Here is a 24020-nt window from a genome sequence, read left to right as displayed (position 1 = left end):
TGCTGAGTGGTTGCTAGGGTGTTGCCATGTTTTATGTTCTGTGAGATACCAACAGAAAATGTCACTACCTGCCAGTGAGCTTTCACACCATGTGGGAGACTGGGGTTCGATTCCTTGTCTGGTTAACTATCCTGCGCCGCAACAATAATAGCCCTTGTGGATAAGAGCATCAGCTAAATGCCATAAATGGAGGATAAAGGATTTCAGAACAGTTTGCTAATCCCCCCCAGATTAGACACGCCTACCAAACTTGGTCACTCACTGCATTAGTGGTTCCGAGAGACAGAGCCTTTGGTTACAGCTATGGTTTGTGGGCATTTTTCAGCATTCGTTTTTTAATTTAAGATTTTAAAAGCAGTGTAAAGATGGTGTACGAGAGAAGTCAGGCAGGAGGCGGGCAGCACATATGCCACCAGTAAAAGTTTAGGATGCAGGCAGAGATTACAGCAGTGGTGAAGGAATAGTAGGCTGTCCAAATAAATTCTCTGGGGTTTTATTCTTGCTTTATGTTGAAGCTATGGTAAAGGTTTGCTTTTTTATTACATTTTTTTGTAAGCAGAAAATCAAATATCAGTTAGACTCTCTTAGACTAGGTTGTGGGTGGGAGTGGGACAACTTTTACTTTGAGAGTGGGGGTGGGACAAAAAAAAACAGAAGTGTAGACCTGTAGTGTGGGCCAGACATGAAGCAGGACATCACAATGTTGTACGGTTCCCCAGTTTTTTGTTTCCATTTTTGGCAGTTTAATATCTGTCATTGATTTCACCAAGTAGCAACTTAAGGAGAGTTTTGTCTTCTACTGTAAATCATATATGACTGACTCTGCCTCCCTCTCTGTATCTCTCTCCCTCTGACTCTGCCCTTGAGGCGGAGTTGGCTGTACTCTCAGTGTTGTTTGGACAGGCCTGTTCTGGTCCACTCACCCTTAGCCACTCTCTACACAGCCTGTTTGAGACTTGGCCACATGGCTGCTTTAATTCTGCATGTGTTGTATTTAGAGTTGGGTGTTTGTGTACTTACAGAGGTGTGTGATTTGTGTGTGTAAGTTAAACGGGCAGGTGTGTAAGTTGCATAATTGCATGTGCAAGTGTGTTCTCAAAGTGGTGCTTGATAAGTGAGTAGAGCTCAGATTAAACTCACTGATCCACTGAGCAAACATCCGCCTACACCCCCCCTCCCCACGTATATATCTGTTTATCTCTCCTGGCTGTTTGGTTTGTTATCTCACTCTTTCTCACTCTTCCCTATCCTCCTCTCTTCTGTGTCCTCTTCTGTTTGTCCTCTTTGCTTTCCTCTGTGTTGTTTGTTGAAGCTTCATCCAGAACTCTAATGTATAATGTAGTATGGTGTGTTCCAATGAAAGAGGAACAGCAGGGAGCCTGTCTGAATGGTGAAGAGAAGGAGAAGGTCACTTTAGCTGGTCAGGGGCCCACTTTAGAACCTCTAAAACTTCACTGATCCTATAAAGGCCTTTCTGACTTTACATATTTGAATGTGACCTAACAGACCCTGTTGCACCAGTAGCATGTCTGACACCAGAACCAAAGGTTGCATGTTGAAATCACGTTGGATTAATGGATGGTGTAGCATAGTGGGTAACACCACCACCTTTTCTAGTGGCAGGGTTTGATTCCCTGGCCAGGCAGGTGCACAGTGTTACGTATCCGCATCCCTTAACTTCTCTGCTTCAACTCTGCATTCTGACCCCACCTTTCTAAGCAGGGATATGCAAAGATGAATAATTAAGATAATAAAGGTACTTGCTAATGTTATGGGTTTGTTAGCCATCTTGGACACAATGTTAGCTTGTGCATCTTGAAATGCCTTTGGTGTAACTGGAGCACCTGGGGTTTCCTCCATTTGACCTTGCCTGGTCACGTGCTGTATAATAACCAACATATAGCACAACTTTATTGTCCTCGATCGGATACCTCAGTGGCGAAAGAAGGATGAGGTAGGGGGGAGGAACGATTGATTCTCACTTTGCACCATTAATTCTGGAGTTACAGTCGCCCTTTCTCTCGCTCTTCTCCTCCGCCACGCTCCTTTAATCAATTCCTGTCAGCGGCACTAAAACCGTCGACGTGGCGATCCTTTGAGTGTACTTTAGCCTGGGCTCCTCCCGATCGTTTTTCTCATCGCTGTCAACGCCACTCACTCGTTCCGACAGTGGCTCTGAGTCATACTCCGTGGCTAGACACATCTACTCTCTCTGAGGGGCTTCCAACAGTGGGGAGGCTAGCGTGTGTGTGTGTGCACTAGGACCTCAACTAATGATTATTTCTGTAAATGATTTCTTATCACCTGTTACTTGATTAATTGACTAATCTAACCGTTAAGCCTTCTTTGGTTTCTCTCCCTTTGCCATCATTCAGAGTTGTGCCTGTACGACAGACTTTATTTATTTTTTCATTTTTAATTAAGGTGCAACAAAATAATGCAATGCACATTACATGTCACTTCATGTAGTATAAAGGCAAATTGATGATTTAAAAAAAAAACATTAGCAATGTTAAAAAAAAAAAAAAAAAAAAAAAAAAAAAAAAAAGGAAAGGGGTCAACAATATGCCAGTGGGCTGATTGATACAATTCCTTGTTATTGCTTTATATAATAATAAAGACACCTTTAAAATGAGGAAAATTCCATTTTATTGCAAAGTTCTAGTTGTTTAGGATTAGTTTAGACTACTGACTGTCTCTGATTGTTGATACTGTAAATGTCCAAATAAACAGTGAGCATGTTCATATTAAAGCCAATAACGATCATTATTGGATTCCAGCAGTTGTTATAGAGCCCTGGACCCAGCTCGGTTGTCGGTAATTTCAACGTACGTTCACCTGATTTCTCTTGAGTTTTTCATACAGCTGCAAATGTACAAAACAGAACAGGATAAAGGTGACTTCCTGGCTTCTTTAAGTGCTACAGCCATAAAATGGCAACAGCATTTTGTGCTTTTTGGAGCCGTGTAAGGTCCCAAATAACGAAAAAACTGCATTTATCTTGGCATAGTGTAACAATGAGTGTTTGATACATGGAAGTGGCAATCTGTGTACCTCATTGTTTTTTATATTCCAAAGAAAATGCCATGTTTGCACAACGGCTGGAAAACAGGCCAGTTTCAAAATCCCAAGAAACCCGTAAATAGCTTCTTTTAAAAAGCAGTGATGCAGTAAAGTGCAGCGGCTGCTTTAGGAAAATATGGCATTTTTAATATTTTTAGTCTGTTTACTGAGAAAAGCATACAACTGACCACCAGACTTTTATGTTGCTTTAGATAAATATTTAAATCTATCTTACCGTCAGTGTTTCAGTATATGTATGTAGACAAATAAGAGTAATATTAGCTTTCAGTTTGAAAGTTTTGTGTCACTGCTATGTTTCTATTAGTGACTTATTTTGACACGGTCTGTTTGTATTAGTGACAAGTCCCGTTCAGAAGTTGACTTACTTAAAGATTTCTCCTTTTTTACGTTAAAAACAAAAAGAAGATCGCCTCACACTAATGTAACTCTACTCGCCACTCACACACCAGAGTGATGTCGCTGTAGATGCAGTGGCCGAGCGTGATGTGTCTTCAAACCATACCGGTTTTATCCGGTTTCACTGTAGCTCTGTGTCAAGAATATATGTCATGTTACGGAATATGGCAGTAAAACTGTATTTCACACTGGTATGGTAAAACTTTGCAGATTAATCCACGTGGGGGATTATCCATGATCTGTTACACCACTACTTATAGGTGTGGCTGTTGCATGTTAAAAAAGACTGTAATACAAAACCCTTGTTTGCATTCTGGCAGATGTTCTTTACATTGAGTTACAATATCATGATTACTGGACCTTAAACTACCATGAAAAGTTAAGAAGGGTTTTCTTCCTCCTGTAAAGCTGCTGTTTTGCAGATTCAAGGTTTTTGTGTGATTGTTTCCTAAAGTGGAACAACAGACAAATTGATAGAAATAACAACTACGTAAATTTGATATAAAGAATACATTTACAGACTAGGCGTGAGCATTATGTTGGGTCACTCCAAGAACAACAGGCAGTCCTGAACAGGCAATCCAGAAAGTAATGAGAAAGAACCTAAGGCTAACGGCAAATGACCCACAGAACAGACTACAAACCTGCAAAAACCTTTGTTGAATATTTGTCAGAACAGCAGACGGATCAAGACCATACAAATCCATGGCCAAAGTCCAGAAAACGGCTGGGGTCTAACATTGGGGTGGATGAGGTTCATATAATTTCCTGGGGTCTCAGTAAAATGTGTTGTGGTCTTTCTACGCAAAAATGTACGTAAAATAAATGCCTCTTGGGTTCATCTTTTACTGAGCTTTCTTGTCAAAGTTAGCTGCAGCTAAGCAACTGCCTGTCAGACACCGCTTTCTTTAAGAGGATCTGACTGCTTTCACTGGCTGTGCTGTTTCATGCCAATAGCTGTGCTTGTCTGACAACTGATCTGTATTGAGTCGTAGTGAAAGGTATTGACTTGGCAAAACTGCGCCCAGCCCTCCAGCTTCTCTGTCAGCTCTTGGCGCAGTAAAACAAACACTCAATTAAACACTCCAGCACAACAAATCAGACCACCGTTATCCCATATCGGAGCCTACTGTCATATACTAATATGATTACTTTTCATGTGTATTGATATTTTTTCAGATGGATTTTAATTACACCCAAGGACAAGCTCTTCCTCTCCATCTTGGTCTCTTTCTCTCTCCCCTGATGTCTCTCTGTTTCTTTGGGACCCATAAGTTGGTCCATGAGTTTATCTCAGGCAGCCTCCTGGAGTGCCTCAGTGGAGTTTTCCCAGTGATTTATGCCAAGGAACCAAGGAGGTCAGAGAGATAGGGGGAAGATAGAGATAGTAAAGGAGGAGAGAGCCGGGAGAGAGTAGGATGGCAGAATGTTCCAGAAAAGGCTCAGGAGCTGTGAAAGATTTCGGCCCAAAGTGTGGCAGTTTCCCAGAGGAGGTGATTGCAAGTGTCCTTCTCCCCCTGGTAGTTTCAGGAAGGCAAATGTAGTCTTGCTTTTAGCTGCTGAAGTTACTCTATGGGTACATTTCACACAGCAGGTGCAAGTGGTCCAAATCTGAATACTTCCCAAATCCATGTTTTGTTTGGTGGAGTTTTAGACTTCATTTTTCTTTAAATAATAATAAATAAGTATTAATAAACTTAAAAATAAAACTAAATTAACAAAAGAAAGATTGAGATTATTTTTATATAGAAAGAAAAAATGGTATGCCTGACCGAAATGGTCGCTGCTGAACTGGGCAAATTTCTGCCTGTCCACTCGCTAAACCTGGCCTCTCAGCGAGCACTCAAGGTGCCCATTGTGTGAAGGCATTTTTCCATGGCAGCTCCACTATGAAACCTTCCAGCTGACTTGCCACAATACTTATATATTTTTATTAATAAAAGATATTGGATGTAAATTAATTCTGGATCATTACAAATACCCTGCTTAAAAGTGCCAAGTAGGCTCTCACCGTGAGAGAAATGGAAATCCTGAAAAAAAAAAAGATTAATCAAGTTGCATCAATAATCGTTTAATCATCGTGTTGTAATTTGATTGAATCGTGAGGTGCCTAGAGATTTCCACTCTTAATGGTTACCAAAAGAGCCTAATTTGAATCAATTTAGAGGATTGTGAATACGTTTTCATAAAATCTCCCAAGATAATGATAACCCGTTGTCATTGTAAGCTAAAATGGAGAGTAGACACTGAGCAGCCTCTCACCAGGCAGTGTAGAGCTCGGAACCAAGCCATTAACTAGTCATTAGCTTTAGCTTTATACGTATTATCAGTATTGCACAAACGTTAATTACGCTAAGGATGTTAGGAGATGAGAAAGAGCTGTCAGATGTTTGGGATGTTGTTTGTTTATATCTGATAATGTCATGTTTCCCAAGTGTTTGGTAGCCACCGTGTGTGATTGTCTGGTCTTCTAGTATGTGATGTAGCTTGAAGAAAGAAGGCTGTTTATTATGTTATTTGAAATGGAGGTCAACGTTTAGGCGGGGACTTTTTCACTTGCTTAAGGAACTATACATTTATTTTTTTATATAAGACAAAATGTCCGTATTGGTATCAGCGGACATTCCTTGGTTGCCTGGAAAAGTGGAACCAAACCATATGTTTATTTTGCTTATGGTGTTTATGGAATAATTCACTGTCTCCGCCTGTATTGCTGATATAAATAAGTGGTATATTTCAGATTAGATTCAGAGATGTCTTTGTTGCGGTGTACTTCAATGTAATAAGTGACTATAGCATTAGTGCTAGTACCAATAAATCTTTGGGATCCTGTCTCATTATCAGTTAACCAGTATATTGGTAGGACCCTACAGAAGGACCGAAACTGTTCACTGTTACTGGTGGTTCTTTGCTTCTTTTCTCTCACCTTCTTTCTCTTTCTCATCAGCCGTTGGATTTGCTCATGCTCTGTGCATTGATATTTACCCTTCTCTTTTTGGTCTTTGCGCGTGCCATCTCAATTTGAGCTCACATTCCATCTCTCTATTCCGCTCTCCATTTTGTTTCCCTTCTGCTTTCTCTCCTCCCCGAGGCCCGTGTTCCCCTCTGCTGGTCTGTGACTGGACTGGGTGTGATAACTCAAACACACAGAGAGCGAGCTGTGTTTATTTTAAGACTTAGATAGATGACTGGATAAATGGAGAGGTGGATGGGTGAAGAGAGTGAGCGCGTGCTCAGTGTAGTGAGTGAATGAGAGGAGGATGGAGGGAGAAAGTAAGGAGAGGGTGTATATAGAGGGAAAGAGCGAGCGAGCGAGAGGGCACATTTGCTGCTGACTGGAGTCGTAACGCTTTGCAAAGTGGTCATTATTCATCATGCAAATAAGCATGCCAGGGTCCAGCAGACAGTGCCCTGCTGACCCTCCCTCTTCCTGGGCCTGACACTTTCCCTTTCTCTTTCCCTCTGGAGCTTTCACCCACATTCCGACACTGCCACTCGTTCTCCTCTTCTGGACTCCACGGGACAGGCTCGTGCTCATTCCTTCTCTTGCACGCTCTTGCGCGCTCTCTCTCTCTCTCTCTCTCTCTCTATCTCTATCTCTATCTCTCTCTCTCTCTCTCTCTCTCTCACACACACACACTGGACAAACATTGCTTATTTATTTTCTCCCCATGATTACAAAATTCAGTGAGCTATGTGACCGAGACATGGAGGTGGAAAGGAGACAATAAGCGCAGTGAATGAAAAAAAGACTTCTAGATTGGGAGGGACCCAAGGCTGAACTGATTATGGATAATTTGAGACAGATTTTAAGAAGCTAAGAGTTTCATGAAATTATAATGTTGGCTTTCAATTGTAGTAATTCAATTTGAAAAAAAAAAATAGATTTAGTAGTTTTGCATAACAGCACAAAATGCTTAACTTTCAATGGAAGTATATGTACACAAATTTTGTTCCAAGTAGGGCTGGGTGATATGGTAACAAATATTTGATGATATTTAAAAAAGTACGATACAATACACGTTACTGTAGACAAAATGCATCAACAGCGACAGATTCATAAAAACTACTATTCCATACTTTCCCATAAACTGCATTATTATATTGTTTCTAAAAAAAATGCGCAGTTGCTTACTATTCTTTAAGCATTGACAATATATGGTATGCTAAGAAAATAATGTCTGTAAAGACGAGTTGACATGCTCGTCTCTGCCTCTTACTGTGTCTAACTCATTGATTCGTGTGTCTGTCGTTTTCCTCTCATCTGTAATTGGTGGATTTGTGTGTCTGTCTATGGGTTTGTGTGAAACTGACCAATAGACACTCAAACTTATTTGGCTCTCGCTGTTAAGTATTTTGTCCATGCATCCGACTACTTTTTTTTGTTCCCACCTCTTATTTTCAGCACCAGAACAATTTGTCCTCACAAGTATAGATGTTTTTACAGGAAATATGAAGAATTTCTCAAATCTGACTTCAGTGTTTCAGGTTTAGGATTGGCATGTCTCATCATACATTGCTCTAGGTCATGTGGGTTTTCATTTTAGTGAAATCTAAGATTGTTCTGAACAATTTGATATATTAAGCGTGGGTTTTATCTAATATGCAAGTGCCTTCAAAGGCATATTTAAGAAGATCGCAAAAATTGCAAAAATCAAGAAGATACCCTCAGACTACAGGGGGTTAATACAATGCAAAACTGTATTTTGAATAAGAAAAAAAAGAGTGATTCTAACAGTGTCATTTTAACATTACAAAAAAATAAAATCCATTTTAAGACTCAAAATGAACCGTGACCCAGAAACCACACACCCAACTTATGTGAAAGGGGTTAACCGATCCACCTCCTAAATCAAGCATGTTCAGCTTTCCTGAAGAGGCGGCACATTCGCTCTTGGTTTTTGAATAAGTTCAACTTAAATTGCATTGTTGACCTGTATGATATGTGGTACTAAATAAAATTTGACTAAGCTGAGTTGACTCAAAAACGTTCTGTCACGGTTGTGGGGCTTGGAGGAGGCGGCAAACGTAGTTGCAAGTAAAATGTCAATTTGCAGTAACAAAATGAAGCAAATCAAACCAAATACCAAAGAAACAGAAACTGGATAATGAAACAAACACAGGGGAAATAACAAAACTAACAGAAGAAAGAAACAATCAAGCCAAGCTAACAAACCATGAACTGATGTGAAACCCGCGCAATACCAAACAAAAGAAGACTGAAACGAGGGTGTTTATACACACAGACCCCAACAAGGCACACCTAACCTTAACAACAGGGAAGGGCTTCAGTGTAGAACTGCCATGTTTGGCATCTTTAAACTAATGGAAAACTTTATCTTTTCCATTGCATCAGGTGATGTGTCAGATGAGCATCTGCAAAGTGTGTATAATGGACCATCCGAGTAAAGTGATTCCTAACTTTTTAACTTGCAACTAGCCCCTCAATGCCACATAGATATTGACCCAGTCCTGTTATGTCAGGGTTTACCTCCCCTAACATCAGTATATAAAACCTCAAGGCTAATTCTAAATTAAATATATTTTGCAGTATATTATGCAAATTCAATGTTCAAATGTTCAGCTTCCTGCCCCTCACACCATCTCCACTATCCTCGAAGTTCCCTAGATTTTAATGCACAATTGCTTTTCTAATAACAGCACCTGGTTGTTGGCTAAGAATTATACGATTTTCACAGCTAGTGTGAATAGATTAGACCCCTCAACAGCTAGATACAGTACATATACAACACCATGTCACCATGAGTTTAGAAAATAATAATAATAATAACAACAATTTAAGTGCAATTGCCAAGTTCATTATATGCAAGACTTCTGCTGAAAGTCTTCATGCAGTGTTTAAACATGACAAGCGACCAGGACAGAAAAAGGTTTAGATGCTGGTCCCCTGCACCTCTTGAAGTATAATGGGTTATGTCGAGCTGTAATTGAAGGGCTCTTGGTATGGAACAGATTTTGACCTATATTGGATTGTGTAGGCTAATGTCAGGGTCTGCAAGCAGCTTCAGTATGCTTGTGAAGAGAACACAGTAAAGATATCCCACACTAGAATCCCATAAGAGTTTGTTTTCTCTTTTTTTGTCTCAGTTTTTTAGTTGTTCAGCACTGGTTCAGCACTGACAAACGTAGTTAATTTTGCAGCAAGCTGTAATTAAGAATGTAATCCAATAATGACTGTCGGGTACTATAGCTGAACAGTTTTGCTGTGATATAATTTGAATGAAATGGAGAGAGGGAGAGGGTGAACAAGAAAATAGTGAGGAGATGAGAGTCGTCCAGAAATAGCAGCAGTTTGCAGAAGGCTGTGGTCGGTGTAATGGGGTGGCTGAGTGAGTGAATGGTTGAGTGGGTCAGCAACAGAGCAGACGAAATGCTCTATGACTCCACAACACACCAACAATCACTTGAGCTTGACCTCTCTTAATGTGGGAAAATTTTCACCTCTCTCCCTCTCCCTCTTTTTCCCATCTATCTCTCTCTCTCTCTTGGTTACTGAAGCGAAACGCAGCTTGGATGCAGAGTTACTCTCTCACCTCCGGGCTCCTTCCATCCAAGCCCATACTGTCCTGACTTAGCCCTGGCCGTACACGCACAGTCGTGCTGTACTAATGCAGAATCACTGCTGAGACGGCGGCCTCAGGCTGGGTCTGCGGGGTTAACTCACCTCGCTTCCTATCAGTGTCCTCACGCTGAGATAGAGTTCAGCTTGACTAGTAGGTTTTAAAGGTACACGCTGCAATTTCACAACTACAAAAATAGGGACTTATTCACTGCCAAGCCTTAACATGAAGAATTTGTAATAGGCGTAGTTGGAGGGGTTTTATACATAATTCAGAATAAGTGCTCTAGATGCAAGAACCTTAAATGGGCTTCTTGATGCCAAAATGTGCAACAAGACAGTCAGTGGTGCACTTTCACATATTAGAGCTTAATGTTTGAGAGTAGAGCCCTTCAGTGCAGTTACATCTGATTATGTTTTGGAATATTACTGGATCTATGACATTAGCTTTTCAGTAAATATTATTTACTAACCAAATCAGTTGTCTAAGTGTTGGCCCTACCAGGAGTTCACAGGTTCAGTTCCCAGTGATGCCACAGTCCCAGAGAGTATAGTTGGCCTGTCACCTCCATCACTCTGTGTGTGTGTGTGTGTGTGTGTGTGTGTGTGTGTGTGTGTTAGCTAAACATATTTTCATCACTGTCAATAAGTAAACACCATATTGCTCACCCCTGACTGTATAATTCTATAATCACAGTATTACATAGTATAACTGAATGGCATGGCAAAAAAATTATGTTTGCTGGATTAGGTATCAGATGGAGAAAAGAGTGAGAAGAGTGTTTGAGTAGTATTAGATTCATAGTCTACTTTAGATTGTTAAATTACAAATTCCTAAAGGATATTTTAAAGGAATTAAAATTATTCATTCTTAGTAGAAGTGATTTTTAAAGAGGAAATATGGAATTGGTGTACAAAACTCAAGATTCAGCAACGAGGCTCCCACAACCATCAGGTTTGCTGATAGACTGTAGACTGGTATCAAGTGTCATGCATTGGCTGTTTATCATGACAAGGTCTTTTGCAAACTGCTGCATCTCTTCCGCTGAAGCTGAGCAGGATCCAGGGTTCAAGATTTCAGAGTTCTTCACATGATTGCTGTGTTTTATTTGTACAGCACGTGGCCAATCTAAGTCTCTTCAGAAGAAGCGATTTCCTGAACAGCTGCTGTTCCTCTTTTGTGGGCCTCCAAACGAAATTGGTGCAGAGTGAAACTTTGGAAACAAGTCAAACGATCGGTACATAGTGTACAAATCCCTGACTTCTACCAACTCTTAACTGTGTAACTTGTTGGACAGCAAATGAATGAAAGGAAAGTTCAATTAACACAGGAGGTCACAGTGCTAAACAGAACTAGCTTTAATTAAAAAGAAGGAAACCCTGTGCAGCTGAGTTGCCTTACTGTGTTTTTGTACAGAATAAGCATTTATTCTCTTATTTGAAAAGCACATGTGGGGCAAACCTTAAGGAATGTCTGCAGCATAATTGCTGAGTTCAGGATTTGGAGTAAATGTGAGATCCATTGTATGCTGCCAGTCATCAATAAAAGCCTTAGGAACTAGCATAGGCCTCATTGTGCTAGTAATGGCAGTCATTAATTTAAGCTGTGTGATGTGGCCACCCTCCAACTTGGTCTTTTTCTCGTTTCTGAAGAAATAAACATTGGCTCTCTGCTGGACCAGCACAGGTGTTGAGTCGCGGAATCAGGGTTTCCTTCTTTAATTTTAAAGAACATGGTGGGAAAAGTCCCGCAGAAGAAGCATTTTCTCAGAAGGAATTTAAAGTACACTGAAATATTGTATTTGTATGATTTTGAAAAGACAGAAAATGCAGGCTCTCTGTATGTAGCACAAATCTACCTTTTATGATGATTACAAGAGAGTGTATTGATATGTAATTTGTTTTTGTTTTGTTTTTATTTATTTATTTATTTTTTCCCCCTCACAGCCCCTGCGAATGCGCAGATTGTGCACTCTGGACAAGCGTGCGTAGTGAAGGAGGATAACATCAGTGAAAGGATCTACACAATCCGCGAGGGAGACACACTCGTGCTACAGTGCTTGGTCAAGGGACATCCACGCCCTCAGGTACGCTTAAACATCCAATTGAGTGCAGCTGGATTTTACTTTTTACAGAGACTTGTTGGTTATATGCACTCTTTAACCAACCATACTACATGATGTCTGTTGGTCAAGTCAGTTGGTACCTGTTAGGAATGGCTTGTATACAACGGTGAGCTGCAATGTGGTTGGCCTTTGCAGTTCAACAGTTTGGACTCCTTTTTCTGTATTTCTGGTTATACATGTACCACTTTATTCAGAAACCCAGCTGGTCACAATTGTCATCTTAGTTTCACCATGTGCCACTCAAGAAGCCAATTTCAGAGATTGAGAAAGATTTGTATAAATGCTGATGCTTTTAAAGTTAAGAGCAAAAAAACATTTACAACCAATTTCCTGGACACACAGTATCTTGAACAATGCTTGGAAAGTGTCCTCAGCAAAGTGAGAAAAGGGTCCAGTACATCATCTTTCAGGACAGCTGGAGCTCATTCTGGGGGTTGTTGTACCACCTAAACAGTGCAAGGCTCTGCCATTTAGTCTTTTATTAATACGCATTGGCATGTTCTTTCAGCAGATAAAATTGGGAAGAGCATATTCAGAGACCGCACATTAAGATATTATAGAGAATGGAACCTCAGGGATCGATCACTTTACCTAGAACAGTCAAACAACCAAGTCACTGGCTTTTTGCCCCTGTAGAAATGGAGAGAACTTTTCAGTAGTAATGCCACTATAGAGATATAGAATCAAGGAGGTCATCACTTGTGCATTAACTATGTGATATACTTAATCATGTGCAATGTGCAGTATTCAAACTAGGGGATTAGGGGAAGATAAACTAAGGAAATAAAGAAAATGTAAGATATACAGCTATTAACAGTTACAGAAAATGTTGTAATTGTGCAAGTGTGCATTATGGCCCAGCAGTGCACTATGGGTCACTTTTAAGTAGGGTTTGTTAAGTTCTAGTTAAAGTGTGAAGGTTCACTGCAGTTAGTGAAGGCCACAGCTCTGAGGAAAAAGCTATTGGCATGTCTAGTTTTGCTGATTTTGACAGTCCTTAGTCTTTTACCAGAGGGAAGTGGTTGGAAGAGGTAATGTCCAGGATGAGAAGGGTCAGACATAATCTTGCCAGTACTCTTCATGACCCTCATAGGTGTGTGTATATTTTGTATTTTACAACAGGTGTGAAGATGGCTCAGGCAATGAATTGTTTTTGACTGGAACTATCCATTTTATACGCAGAAACTTAGCAAAATGGCACTATGGGGCAGATCACCAACTAATTCACTCCATTTTTAATAACAATGATGCTACAAAGCGTTCTTTGACCGATGCAATGGAGGAACCATTTTTGGTTTCATAAAGAACCGTTTTTATGAAAAACGCTGTGAACATACCTCTTTCTTTTACAAAAATGATTTTTCTGTGGCATCGGTCAAACAATATTTTCTTATTTATTGTGATTGCATCATTTATCTGATTTTGGAAAACACCTCTGCCCTGCACACAAAAGATCAATGGTTTAATTCTCCCCATATAATTCTCCCCAGATAAACAGCAATTAAAAGCTTGTATCGTAAAGTGAAGTGAAAATCAAGCTTCACTATCTCTTCAGATTTGAAAACATCCACATATATGTTTCTGTTAATCCTTCCACCGTGAGAAGACACTGTGGATCCGAGAAGATGCAGAGCTGCTCACTGGGAAAAGATAAACAGAAAAAATGAGGAGTTTTTGATCAAATCAAACTGCTGGTGTTCTGACCACCCTAGTCCAGACCTTAACATTATTGGATATGTTTTTGATAGCTTGCATGGTATTGTTTAGATGAAGGTGACCATTTTGGTGGTCAAACCATTTCCCAGCCCTATTTCCTTCCCAGCTTTTTTTCCCACAGCTTCTTTTGAACCCTGCACCCCAGGAGTACACAGTTTTGGACTATTTCTATTTTCATGTGAAGGGCAGAGTTGAAGCGGTTTGTAACCCAGAAAAAACAATTCAACCTCCGTGACTGACCTCACTCTTTGTGACTGAATGCAGTCAAAGCCTCACAACAGTGTTCAAACATGTAGAGTAAAGCCCAGAATAGTAGAGGGTAATGTTGTCTGAAAGAGGGAATTGCCTCCTAGTTAATACTCCTTGTTTTCTTGTTTTCTGAAGAAACACTGGATAAGCAGTATACAGCTGGATAGCTAGTGAATGTATGCGTTATATAAGGCGAGCTGAACTGATAACAATGGGTTGAGGTGTTAAGCGGATCTCCCTCAGGTTCTTTGTCTGTTGCCATCAGATCATGAAATTCAGCACACACATACTGTGCCTTGGCCTCCATATACACACACACACACACACACACACACATCTGAGTCATCATGGCCTCACGCAGAGCAGAGTGAGTCAGCCTGGGTGTGAGACAGGTCAACAGAGAGAGATCATGGACCCATACAAGGCATGTGTACATAAACAGAATTCTACTATATACATCAATACACATCTCCAGGAAATCTCACACTGTCACACTGCATAACTCTTAGAATGAACCCATAAATACTTAAAAACACCGATTCAGAAATAATTGTAAAAGTTTCTGGTCATTTGGTCATGTTTGCATTTTTTCATTGGGGTGGCTTTTGAGGAAAATGCTCTTTAGGTCTTAATAGTGCAGTGTTCAGGAAAAAGGTCTTCTGGATCAAGATTAACCTGCATCTGAGTGATGGCATGAGCAAAGTGTTGAGGCAAAAACAACTGCCAAGATCCACAGCATGCACTCCCACCACCATGTTTTACAGGTGAGGTTTTAAGGGCCTGGCTCTGTTTGGCTGCTACAGGTACTGTAGGAACTTTAGTTACATTCCTGCTGATGCCAACGTTTATTCTGATGTGTTTAGCAACATTATCAACAGCTCAGGTTCCTAAAAAATTCAAACTTTTTGGATGGTGCTTCATCCTACAATGAGACAGTCATACCGAACACACAGCCATAGCAACAAGTTAAAAACTGGAAACTTATAGACTAGACTTGAAGAAAAAGCCTCAGGGTGTTAACCCTAAAACGGACAGAAGCTAAAGAGGGTTACAGTGCAAGCCAGCCAGAGCATTGCTGGAGAAGATATTAGTCACATGATATCATCTATCATCTACCCTAGACTTCTAGCAGTCATTGTATGCAAAGGACTTGCTGTACACACCACTGCTATGTCCCAAAAATATATAGTGTATGTATATATAATAGAGAAAAGTGTGATCCAGCACATATTAAAGCATAATGACCGAGTCAAGTGTTTTGAGATAAAATTGTTAATATCATGCGTCCACAATATTTGAATTGCGCCTTTGATTATTATGGAGAAAAATGGGAGATGTAGTTTCATAGAAATTCTGTCTTAAGTGTCATTGAGTGCTTTAATAGTTGCACTTTTGCCACTGTGGGTCTCTTTCAGAATTTTTAAGAATAACAGTTGATGTTTATACAGAAGGCATTGAGTGCAATTGCTCAGAAACAATTAAAGTTTGGACTTATGCCCAAGAGCAATATGAAAAGAGTTGCTAGTAGAGCCTCAAATTTCTTTTTTAATTGCAGTGAATAATCTTGGATTGTGTGGTGATGTTTACCACTAAAGTCAAAGTTATCAGGGATGTTAAAAGCTTGTTGTTATGTCATGTTAATCGTATCTCGTATCTGGATGTTGTCCGTATACACATTTAAGAGACAGGAGTAACTTGCTATTGTGTTTGGATCCAGCAGTCTTGAGCCAAAGTAGTCGTGTAATCGCCGTGATCAGATCTGTGTGTGTGTGTAAACACAATGCAGCCAACTTGGCTACATTTGCAGCTTAATGTCACTAGCGCTCCCACAACTGTCTGGCTGCCTTTTCTCTTTTTGTAGCCTAAAATAATTGGAACCCTTTGCAGCTCGACTGCAGAAAATGCAGCTGGTATAACATGAGCTACGTTGTCTGTAGGACTAAAGTTGTCTTAAACTGGTTTCATGAACAAGACTACATGAATGTGTTTGTCAGTTGCCTTCCCAGTCTCGAGATCTGAATCTAGTAGAACGTCTTGGGATGTGGTAGAATGGGAGATACTAATACCAGGAAGGGCCTCCTTTTGCTCACAAAACAGCCTCAATTCTTCATGGCACAGATTCCACAAGATGTTGGAATCATTCCCTTAAGATTTTAGTTCATGTTGAAATGATTGCGTCATTTTTCAGGAGCACTTTCATGCTGCCAATCTCCCGTTCTACCATGTCCCAAAGGTGTTCTATTGGATTCAGATCCACCTGAAAACCTGGTAATTAGCAGATGCTGTCATTAACAAAACCCTTTCATATTCTCTCATGTCTCTCTCCCACTCTCTTGTTTTTCCTTGTCACCTACCCATCCACAAATACATGCTTTTTTTATGTTCTGTTTGGGAAGGATATACATGTAGTACAAATCCTGACTGCCAAATAAAATGTGATCCGATATTTTTCCTGACGCCCCCTCTCGCAATTGCGCTCAGGCAAATGAGGAGTATTTCTCGGAATGGCAAGTTTCGATCAGAACCTGGGCGAATATACCCCACCAAAAATGTCTGGGAATTGAGGCGGCAATTTCCCCTTCCTTCTGGGTTCCCGGTACACTCAGTAAGTAGAATAATAATGATACGGTCACGCTCTCTGAATATAAAACAATAATAACAATATTACATGCGCTATCAGGACTGCTGTTGCCTGGAGCATTGAACCTTCACACTCCACTAGTTTGTATGTACTGTATGTGCGCTTTGAGATTTCTATGACTCAGTGTATGAGAAATGTGCTGTGTGTGTATGTTTTGTGTTTATTTAGTTATATGTAGTGTTTATTAGGGTGTGTTTATACTTGTAGTTCGGTTCCCTTGGTCTGGACCAAGGAAGAAAATGATTGACCGTTTTAGTCCTGTTCTGCTTTGCGTTTATACTGACATATTTGCAACCGAAACACAAGAGGAAATAAGGTGACGTATGATGCAGGTTAGCATCTATAACTGATCAGAAAAACCTCAAACTCTAACCCTGGAACCTTAAACCTGTCTTATTAAATTATGCCGTCTTGATCTCAGTATTAAACCATGAGGTTTGATGATGCACACACGCCAATTTGTATATTGCTGTGTAATGATGCAGTAGTGTGTGGTTTGAGACACAGCCCAGCTAAACTAACTAAAGCGTCAGACAGAAGAGCACACAAACCTGGGAATGTCTGCACTGAGACGCAACCGTGATGAAGTGGGCAGATGCGGATGGCATAACGACGGTGGAGCCAGTGGGCGGAGTTAAGGGTAGATTTTGCAGGCCGAAGTGAACACACTGCCGTGTTTGGTTCTTATTGTGTTCATACTTTAAACAGACCGCACCAGAATTTGTTTAGAAATGGGCCGAGAACTCCAGCTCAGATGGTCTCTGTCTGCCTGTTTGGTGTACACCAGAGTTTGAAAGCCAGCATTGCACTGCAAAACACACCATTACACTATATATATCAGTTGCTATCAGATGCTATCTGCAGTTTTTTATTTCAGTAGGTAGAATTCACTAATGCATATTCAAGTGTATGTGCCTTCCCAGAACAGAATAAGACAAAGTAGATGCACAAAACTAATATTCCACTATTAAAGCAACACTATGGGAAAATTGGCATTTCTTGCTTTTGGGCTCTCCCTACAGTCAGGAAGTGTAATTTGTGTTTTAAGCCACCACTAAAGAACATGTTTTTGTGGACGAGCTGAGAGGTACTGAACAAATGTAGTAGAGTAATATTACATGATATTACACAAATATGGTTACGCAGCATTTGTGGGCGTTGTCCTGCCCGCTTATACAAAGTTACATAGTTACAATTAGCTTTGTGCTAAGCTCAGAGTAGCAATGACAGTGAAGCTATTCTCCCTATTACAGGTCAGTGGAGCATCACAATGATTCTGAAGCTGTTATTTAGCAGTCCAAATAAATCCAAACAACTTGTGTTTGGCTGTTTAACTTGGTTTATGATTAAATTGTGACGAGTGGTCGCACATAAATGAAATGTTACATCAAGGGAATCGCTTTCTTTTACTTCACTAGTTTTGGCAAGATTGTGACTGTGGGTGTGCTCAGAGTGTGTTGGTCTGATCTGTTTAACACAGTTAAACAGTGAGTTGGTAGAAAAGGATGACACATTTATTGTGTCTGTATCCCTGTTTTACAGCAGAAGACTTAGCAGACTGTAGAGTGGTGGTGCACTGTTCTACTGATTAAGCGATACTAACAAATTTAATGGAGGGAGAAAAGCATGTGTTGATTGTGTGTAATTAAGACATTAAAGCACATTTTCTTATTTGAATATGTATTGAAATAGAAATAAGGTAAAGGGAAATGTGTTCAGTTATCCAGAGGTGGTGCAGATTGTGTTGGAGAACTTAAGTGAGGTACAGACATGCGTGAGACATGAGTGAGTGCACATTTTTTAAATTCATTTGCACCTACTTGCTACAAAATCAAACAATTGTAATTATTATTATCTCATGCTATTTAAAATGATGCATGCAATCTCAGTAATATTCATTTTTGTTTCCATAAGCTGATGGCTCTGTATTGACTTTTTTTGGCACTATTTGAAGTCAAATGTACTGGAAATTGCTGTTTCTTTTTTCCTGATTTTCATTGAAAGTGTCAGGAATCCAAAGTTCTTGACTTGGTCAAGAATTTCATTTGCTGTCTTTTGATTGGTTTAAACAAGCTGCTCTATTATGTTTTTGGTATGTTGTTAATTATTTAGTATATTCCTTTAATTATCACAATGATTGCATATGGTAAAAGATTCCTTCGATATGGAAAATTGCAACGTTAGAGTGTGTGTTTTACATAATTTACTATAGTGCCAAAAAGAGACATTAGGCACCATGAACCTACTTCATATCCAAAAACATTAGGATGTTTTGCACTTCTCTTGGCCTTGTCCATTGGGAAAACTCCATGTAGCAGGAATGCACTGTTGTCATTTTTCAATTAGACCATTTGTAGCAGTTCTTTCAACGAGGGCAACTAGTATTTAGTTGTGACTTTTTGACAAACCTTGGGGAACAAGTGAAACACACACACTCAGTTTATCTTGCACAGTGTGCTTGCAAATAAGGAAGACAGTAAGGGCTCATTTTAATTTGGATTTGGAGGCAGGCCATATTGACCCTAATTCAGTGTCTTCCTGGACTTGGCACAGACTGCAACTGGGTCGCCATGGAGATCTGGCACTGATGTTTGCTTCTCAGCTACTACCAAGATATACATGCGCACACACTATTATCTATACACATGGCATGTGTTTCGAGTGGCACAGATTAGACTAAGAGAGAGCTGAAGAACAACTCATATTGAGAAGATCACCAGGCACTTTATTAGGGACACTATGATATTAGATACGGCCTCATTTCGCCACTTAAGTTCTTTATGGTATGAATTCCACAAGATATTGGAAACATTTTAGATGCCCATGGTCACAAGCCAAGTCTTTTGGGCCCACATCCCAAAGATGCTTTGGTCTCCAGGATAGCTAACGTTATTGTCATGTTCATAAAACCAGTTTTGGAGACGTTTGCTTGTGACATGGTGCATTATCATGCTGAAAGGAGACATTAGAAGATGGGTAAATTGTGGTCATGAACAGATGCATGTGGTTAGCAACAATATTCAAACCGGACGTTGGATTTTAAGCAGTGAATTTTGTTAATAGGCCGAAATTGTGCCCAGACCATGACACCGTGTCCACCAGATTGCACTGTAGACACACAGGATGTTGAATCTATAGATTAAAACGGTTGGCTCCATCTGTATAGATGTGGAAACTTCTTTTGATGCTCTTTTGGTGTTATAGCCCATCCAGCTCAAGATTGGATGTGGTGTGTACAGATTGGTTATTAGAGTTACTGTTACCTTTGTCAGCTCTAACCAGTCTGAACTTTTGAAATCATGTCCTGCTCAAAAATGCTTTGAGATGGCATGATGCTATCTGAAACAAGAAATGTGGAATGTGTATCAGGTAACCGGTACAGCTGTGTGTAAACTGAATTACAGCATTTTGACCTTGGTAATACGATTACAGAATGCTGAGATATGCAAATAAACCTCCGTCACAGCTTCAGATGGGTGTTTCTGTGAGTGTTTAGATAAGGTGTTTTGGTTAAAACAGGGCAGGTTCACCTTTATCCATGCCATTAATTAATTTATTATGAGGTTGATTGCGGAGTCATATTGCAGTGCTATTTTTTATTTTTTTTTTGCCTCCAACATGCAGATCTGGATTATAGGAGTGTATATGTGTGTGTGTATTGCATCCCAGAGGGAGTACAGAGTTCCCAGCTGCAGTGACATTCTGCAACTATCATCGAAAACACGATCCGGCATCAACCCTCTTAACCTCTATCGTTCCTGTTTGTCCTCCCCTCATATTTTCCTCCTCTGGCAGGCATACCTTGTTTTCAGCTGGCTGAATGTTTAAAGTAAATGACAGTCATTTTAAAAAGTACATCCAGGTCTAAAGCTTTGAACAGCTGTCAAAGCTTTGAATTGCAAGAGCCAGGTCAGTTATATATCTGTGTATTTCTGACACGTAATTTCATTGTCTCCTGACTTTTCTTCAGTCATGAAATGAACTTTAGACAGAATTTGTGGTCTGTTTGTCTAAGAGCAGACAAAAAAGAAAAGAAAAGCTCTGAAACTTTGCATCACAGACTCTGGCTAACCATTGGACTGTTGGGTGTCAGCTTAACAAGGGTCATTCTGTTGTTTTTTTCTCTCTCCCGTTTCCCCTCCTTCTCTTTCTCCCTTGCTCTGTCTCTTTGATGGGAGAATCCAATTTGGTGGCGCGAGCCTTCGTAATAAAGGGTTGCTTTACGGAGAATGTGTCTGATTGAGGATTTATCCAATCCTTTATCAAGACTGATTGTTTACCTTCTCTCCTGAAGATTGGATTGAAAACGGGTCGAGTCGTAATCCATACAGAACAGAGGAGAATCAAAATGTCTGGCACCACTCCCTTTTCCCTCTGTCTGTCGCTTTTCGTGCTTCCAAGATGTTTCCAAATGGGCTGCGTCACTTATGGAAAAGCGATAGTCCTAAAAAAAAAAACACACACACAAAAAAAAAAACTCCTGGTGCAGGTGGAAGTTCGCCTTTTTTTTGTACCACCAAAAGACATTTGGTCTGGGCTACCCTCCGCAAAATTGTTGGCAGGAGGGGTAATTCAACAGCTGTTCTCATTGAATTGCAGTTATGGAGCTTGTTGAGGTCAGCTCTTGGAAAATTCTCTTTGGTAACCCATTTCTAATCCAAAAGATATTGAGTTTAGGGATACTGCAGTGCAGGCTAATCTTACCAAAGTGTAAAAGAACTTATTTGATGAGCACAAAGGACTGAAATATGGCCTGGAGTACCTAAATTTCCCAGATTGAATCGTCATAGCCTGAATGTACACATCAGGCACTGCGCTCAGTATCAATTGAAGGAGCTTTGGGTTCAGGTATTACAGAGGGCTATTCACTCAAGAAGAAGTTTCCAATCTAGGCCCAATTTCCCTGGAATTTATTATTAACTGGTTAAGAGAGTTTATTGTAATGCTCGCTCAGACATTTAACAATGCTAATAAACCTTTCGGGAAACCCTGGCCTGGTTGGAATAGGGCTTTAGAGTGAGGAAGGAATGGAAAAGAAGAGATGCCCCTGTTTTTGGGGTTCTCCTGCAGTGGGCTTCAGGGAATTTGACTGTGCTGGCCGATGTAGTGGCAGAATATACTGCGGGTTCTGTCATCGTCTGCGTTCAAGTGAAAGTTATAATGCACGTGTTTAGTATTTAACTAAATAAAAACTATGGGAACATCAAATCCATTCAGTACTCACAAGAAATGCGGCCAACTATGTGCAACAAGCCAAGGTCACTTGATCGAACTGGCTCGGAGGAAAGCGGTGGGCACTCAGCTCTAAAGCTTAGGCTAACAGACCCAGCAGGTCCCAGCCAGTATCATATAGAAGTAATGTGGGAAGAGCCATCTACCCATCCGGAGAGTGCAAGGCCAGTTGTGCTCACTTGGGCTCCGGCTACTGATGGCAGGCAACACTGGAAGAATTTTTTGAGGGGCTTGGTTGGGCACGACATGCACACTCTAATTTAACCATTGAAGCATCTAAAAAGTTTCATGCACTGGAGAAGTGGTGTGTAGCAGATGAAGTAGCATGTAATGTTTGTGCTCCATGATGAATCCAGACAGAAGGTCTTCTAGTTCAGGAGCTTTGCTATTTTTACTTCCTGAAGAAAGAAATGCTAAACTGCACCACACAGTTGAAGAATATGATGGGGTTTTATCATTTAATCATTTCCTCTAGGATGGCCTTTGTTGTGGAATAAGTGAACATCAGAATTCTCTTAACCTGCCTGCTCACATTTCAACCCAAAGATCATATGCAAGTTTGTGTCAAGTCTTGTCTTAATGCCAACTATTCTCATTAATGCAAATGCATTCAGCATGATGGTTATGGTTTAAAGGATCCAAATCCTGATCGCCCCTTCTTTTCCTACCAGTGTCAGAAGCAGAAACAGTTCAACTCGGTCTATGAAGCGAATACTTGGAGCATACATTACAGTATATCCGTATAAGGGGGATTTAAAAAGTGAGTGCTTTCAAATGCATGAGTTTCATGTACAGAAATATTGCTGTGGAGGAGTGAAGTGTTTTTAGAGTAAAATGACCTGAACATTTTGGGAAGAGTGAAATAGAGAGGTTTAAGGTCATTTGGAGGACCTGAGCTGCATTGTGCATGTATAGCTCCAGGGCAGAGCTTTTAGTCAACGTTGTGGAATGAGCTGATTCTGTCTATCCTATAACATTTCTGCCACATTGACTCACATTGGCCGGCTAAACGCACAGCCTTTCGTAACACAATAGCAGCCTAAATGGCTTTTCTGAAAGTGATCCTTGCTCCCTACATTATTAATTCATACCGCTGGTCATCGCAACCTTGGGACTGGTTGGTGCAGGGTGGATTGGAGGGGGGGGATAGTAGGGAGAAGATGAAAGGGAGGTGCCGAATTAGGCAAGAGAAGAAGATGAAGGATGGTTGAGGGAGGGGTGGGCGAGCTTGAAATGAAGAGGATGAAGATGGGGGGGTGAGGGGGGAGGGGTTAGGTTTCTGTCCTTGGGAAAGTGCAAGTGGAGGGGGGAATCGATCGAAAACTGAAAGCAGGGAAGATCAGGTGGCATAGCAGCTCTAAGAAACGCTCACCACCTCCCAGCCAAGACACAAACAAGGTCATTCAGTGACCCCTAAGAGAAAGAGAATGAACAGCAAAGTAAGCGAAGGAAAACAACGCATGTCAAGGGAGAAGAGACGTTTTGGAGTCAAATGAGAGACAGTGCGAGAGAGAGAGAGAGCGAGAGGGAGAGAGCTAGAGAGAAAAGGAAAGCAGAAACTTTTGAAAGTCTAGCGCATCTCATTCTTGTGTGCCTGTGGGTCCTACAGTGGCTGGTGTTTTTCAGGAAATCCATCGTGTGCTCAGCATCTCAATGCAACAGCTAGTACCCTCCAACACTCAGGGATGTCAAGCTTTTGACTTTTTTTTTTAGCTCACTATACAATATGCTTGTAAACCCTTTAGTTAAGGGTACACAACGAAATAAAATCTTGTCTCAATTTTTGCCATGATTTCAATGTGGTAGTTGTTCTTTATATTTGATCACAATTTAATGATTAATGAGCCATTAGAAAAACTCCAATATGACTGTAGAAATGGAATAAATTCCATTTTATATTCCTTTGAAGGTTCAGAAGGGTTTTCATTCTCCTGTAAAATTTCTGTTTTGGAGATGATGACCCTGACAATATACCTTTTTAAAATGTGGACTTCAA

At 40.4% G+C, this 24020-nt stretch overlaps 1 protein-coding gene across 4 annotated transcripts in view; it reads left to right on the top strand.

Annotated features, from left to right (window-relative positions):
• Positions 1-24020, top strand: part of mdga1 (MAM domain containing glycosylphosphatidylinositol anchor 1) — a 238769-nt gene that overhangs the window by 44540 nt on the left and 170209 nt on the right. For all 4 annotated transcript variants that reach the window (XM_072677420.1, XM_072677419.1, XM_072677416.1 and 1 more), the window contains exon 3: positions 12008-12147. In XM_072677420.1, coding sequence (XP_072533521.1) covers positions 12008-12147 — 140 coding nt within the window. The remainder of the gene's footprint in view (positions 1-12007; positions 12148-24020) is intronic.

The sequence above is a fragment of the Salminus brasiliensis genome, chromosome 4 (genome assembly GCF_030463535.1).
Source record: "Salminus brasiliensis chromosome 4, fSalBra1.hap2, whole genome shotgun sequence".
NCBI lineage: Eukaryota > Metazoa > Chordata > Actinopteri > Characiformes > Bryconidae > Salminus > Salminus brasiliensis.
Note: the sequence above shows the minus strand (reverse complement) of the source record. Positions and strands in the feature narration are given on the sequence as shown.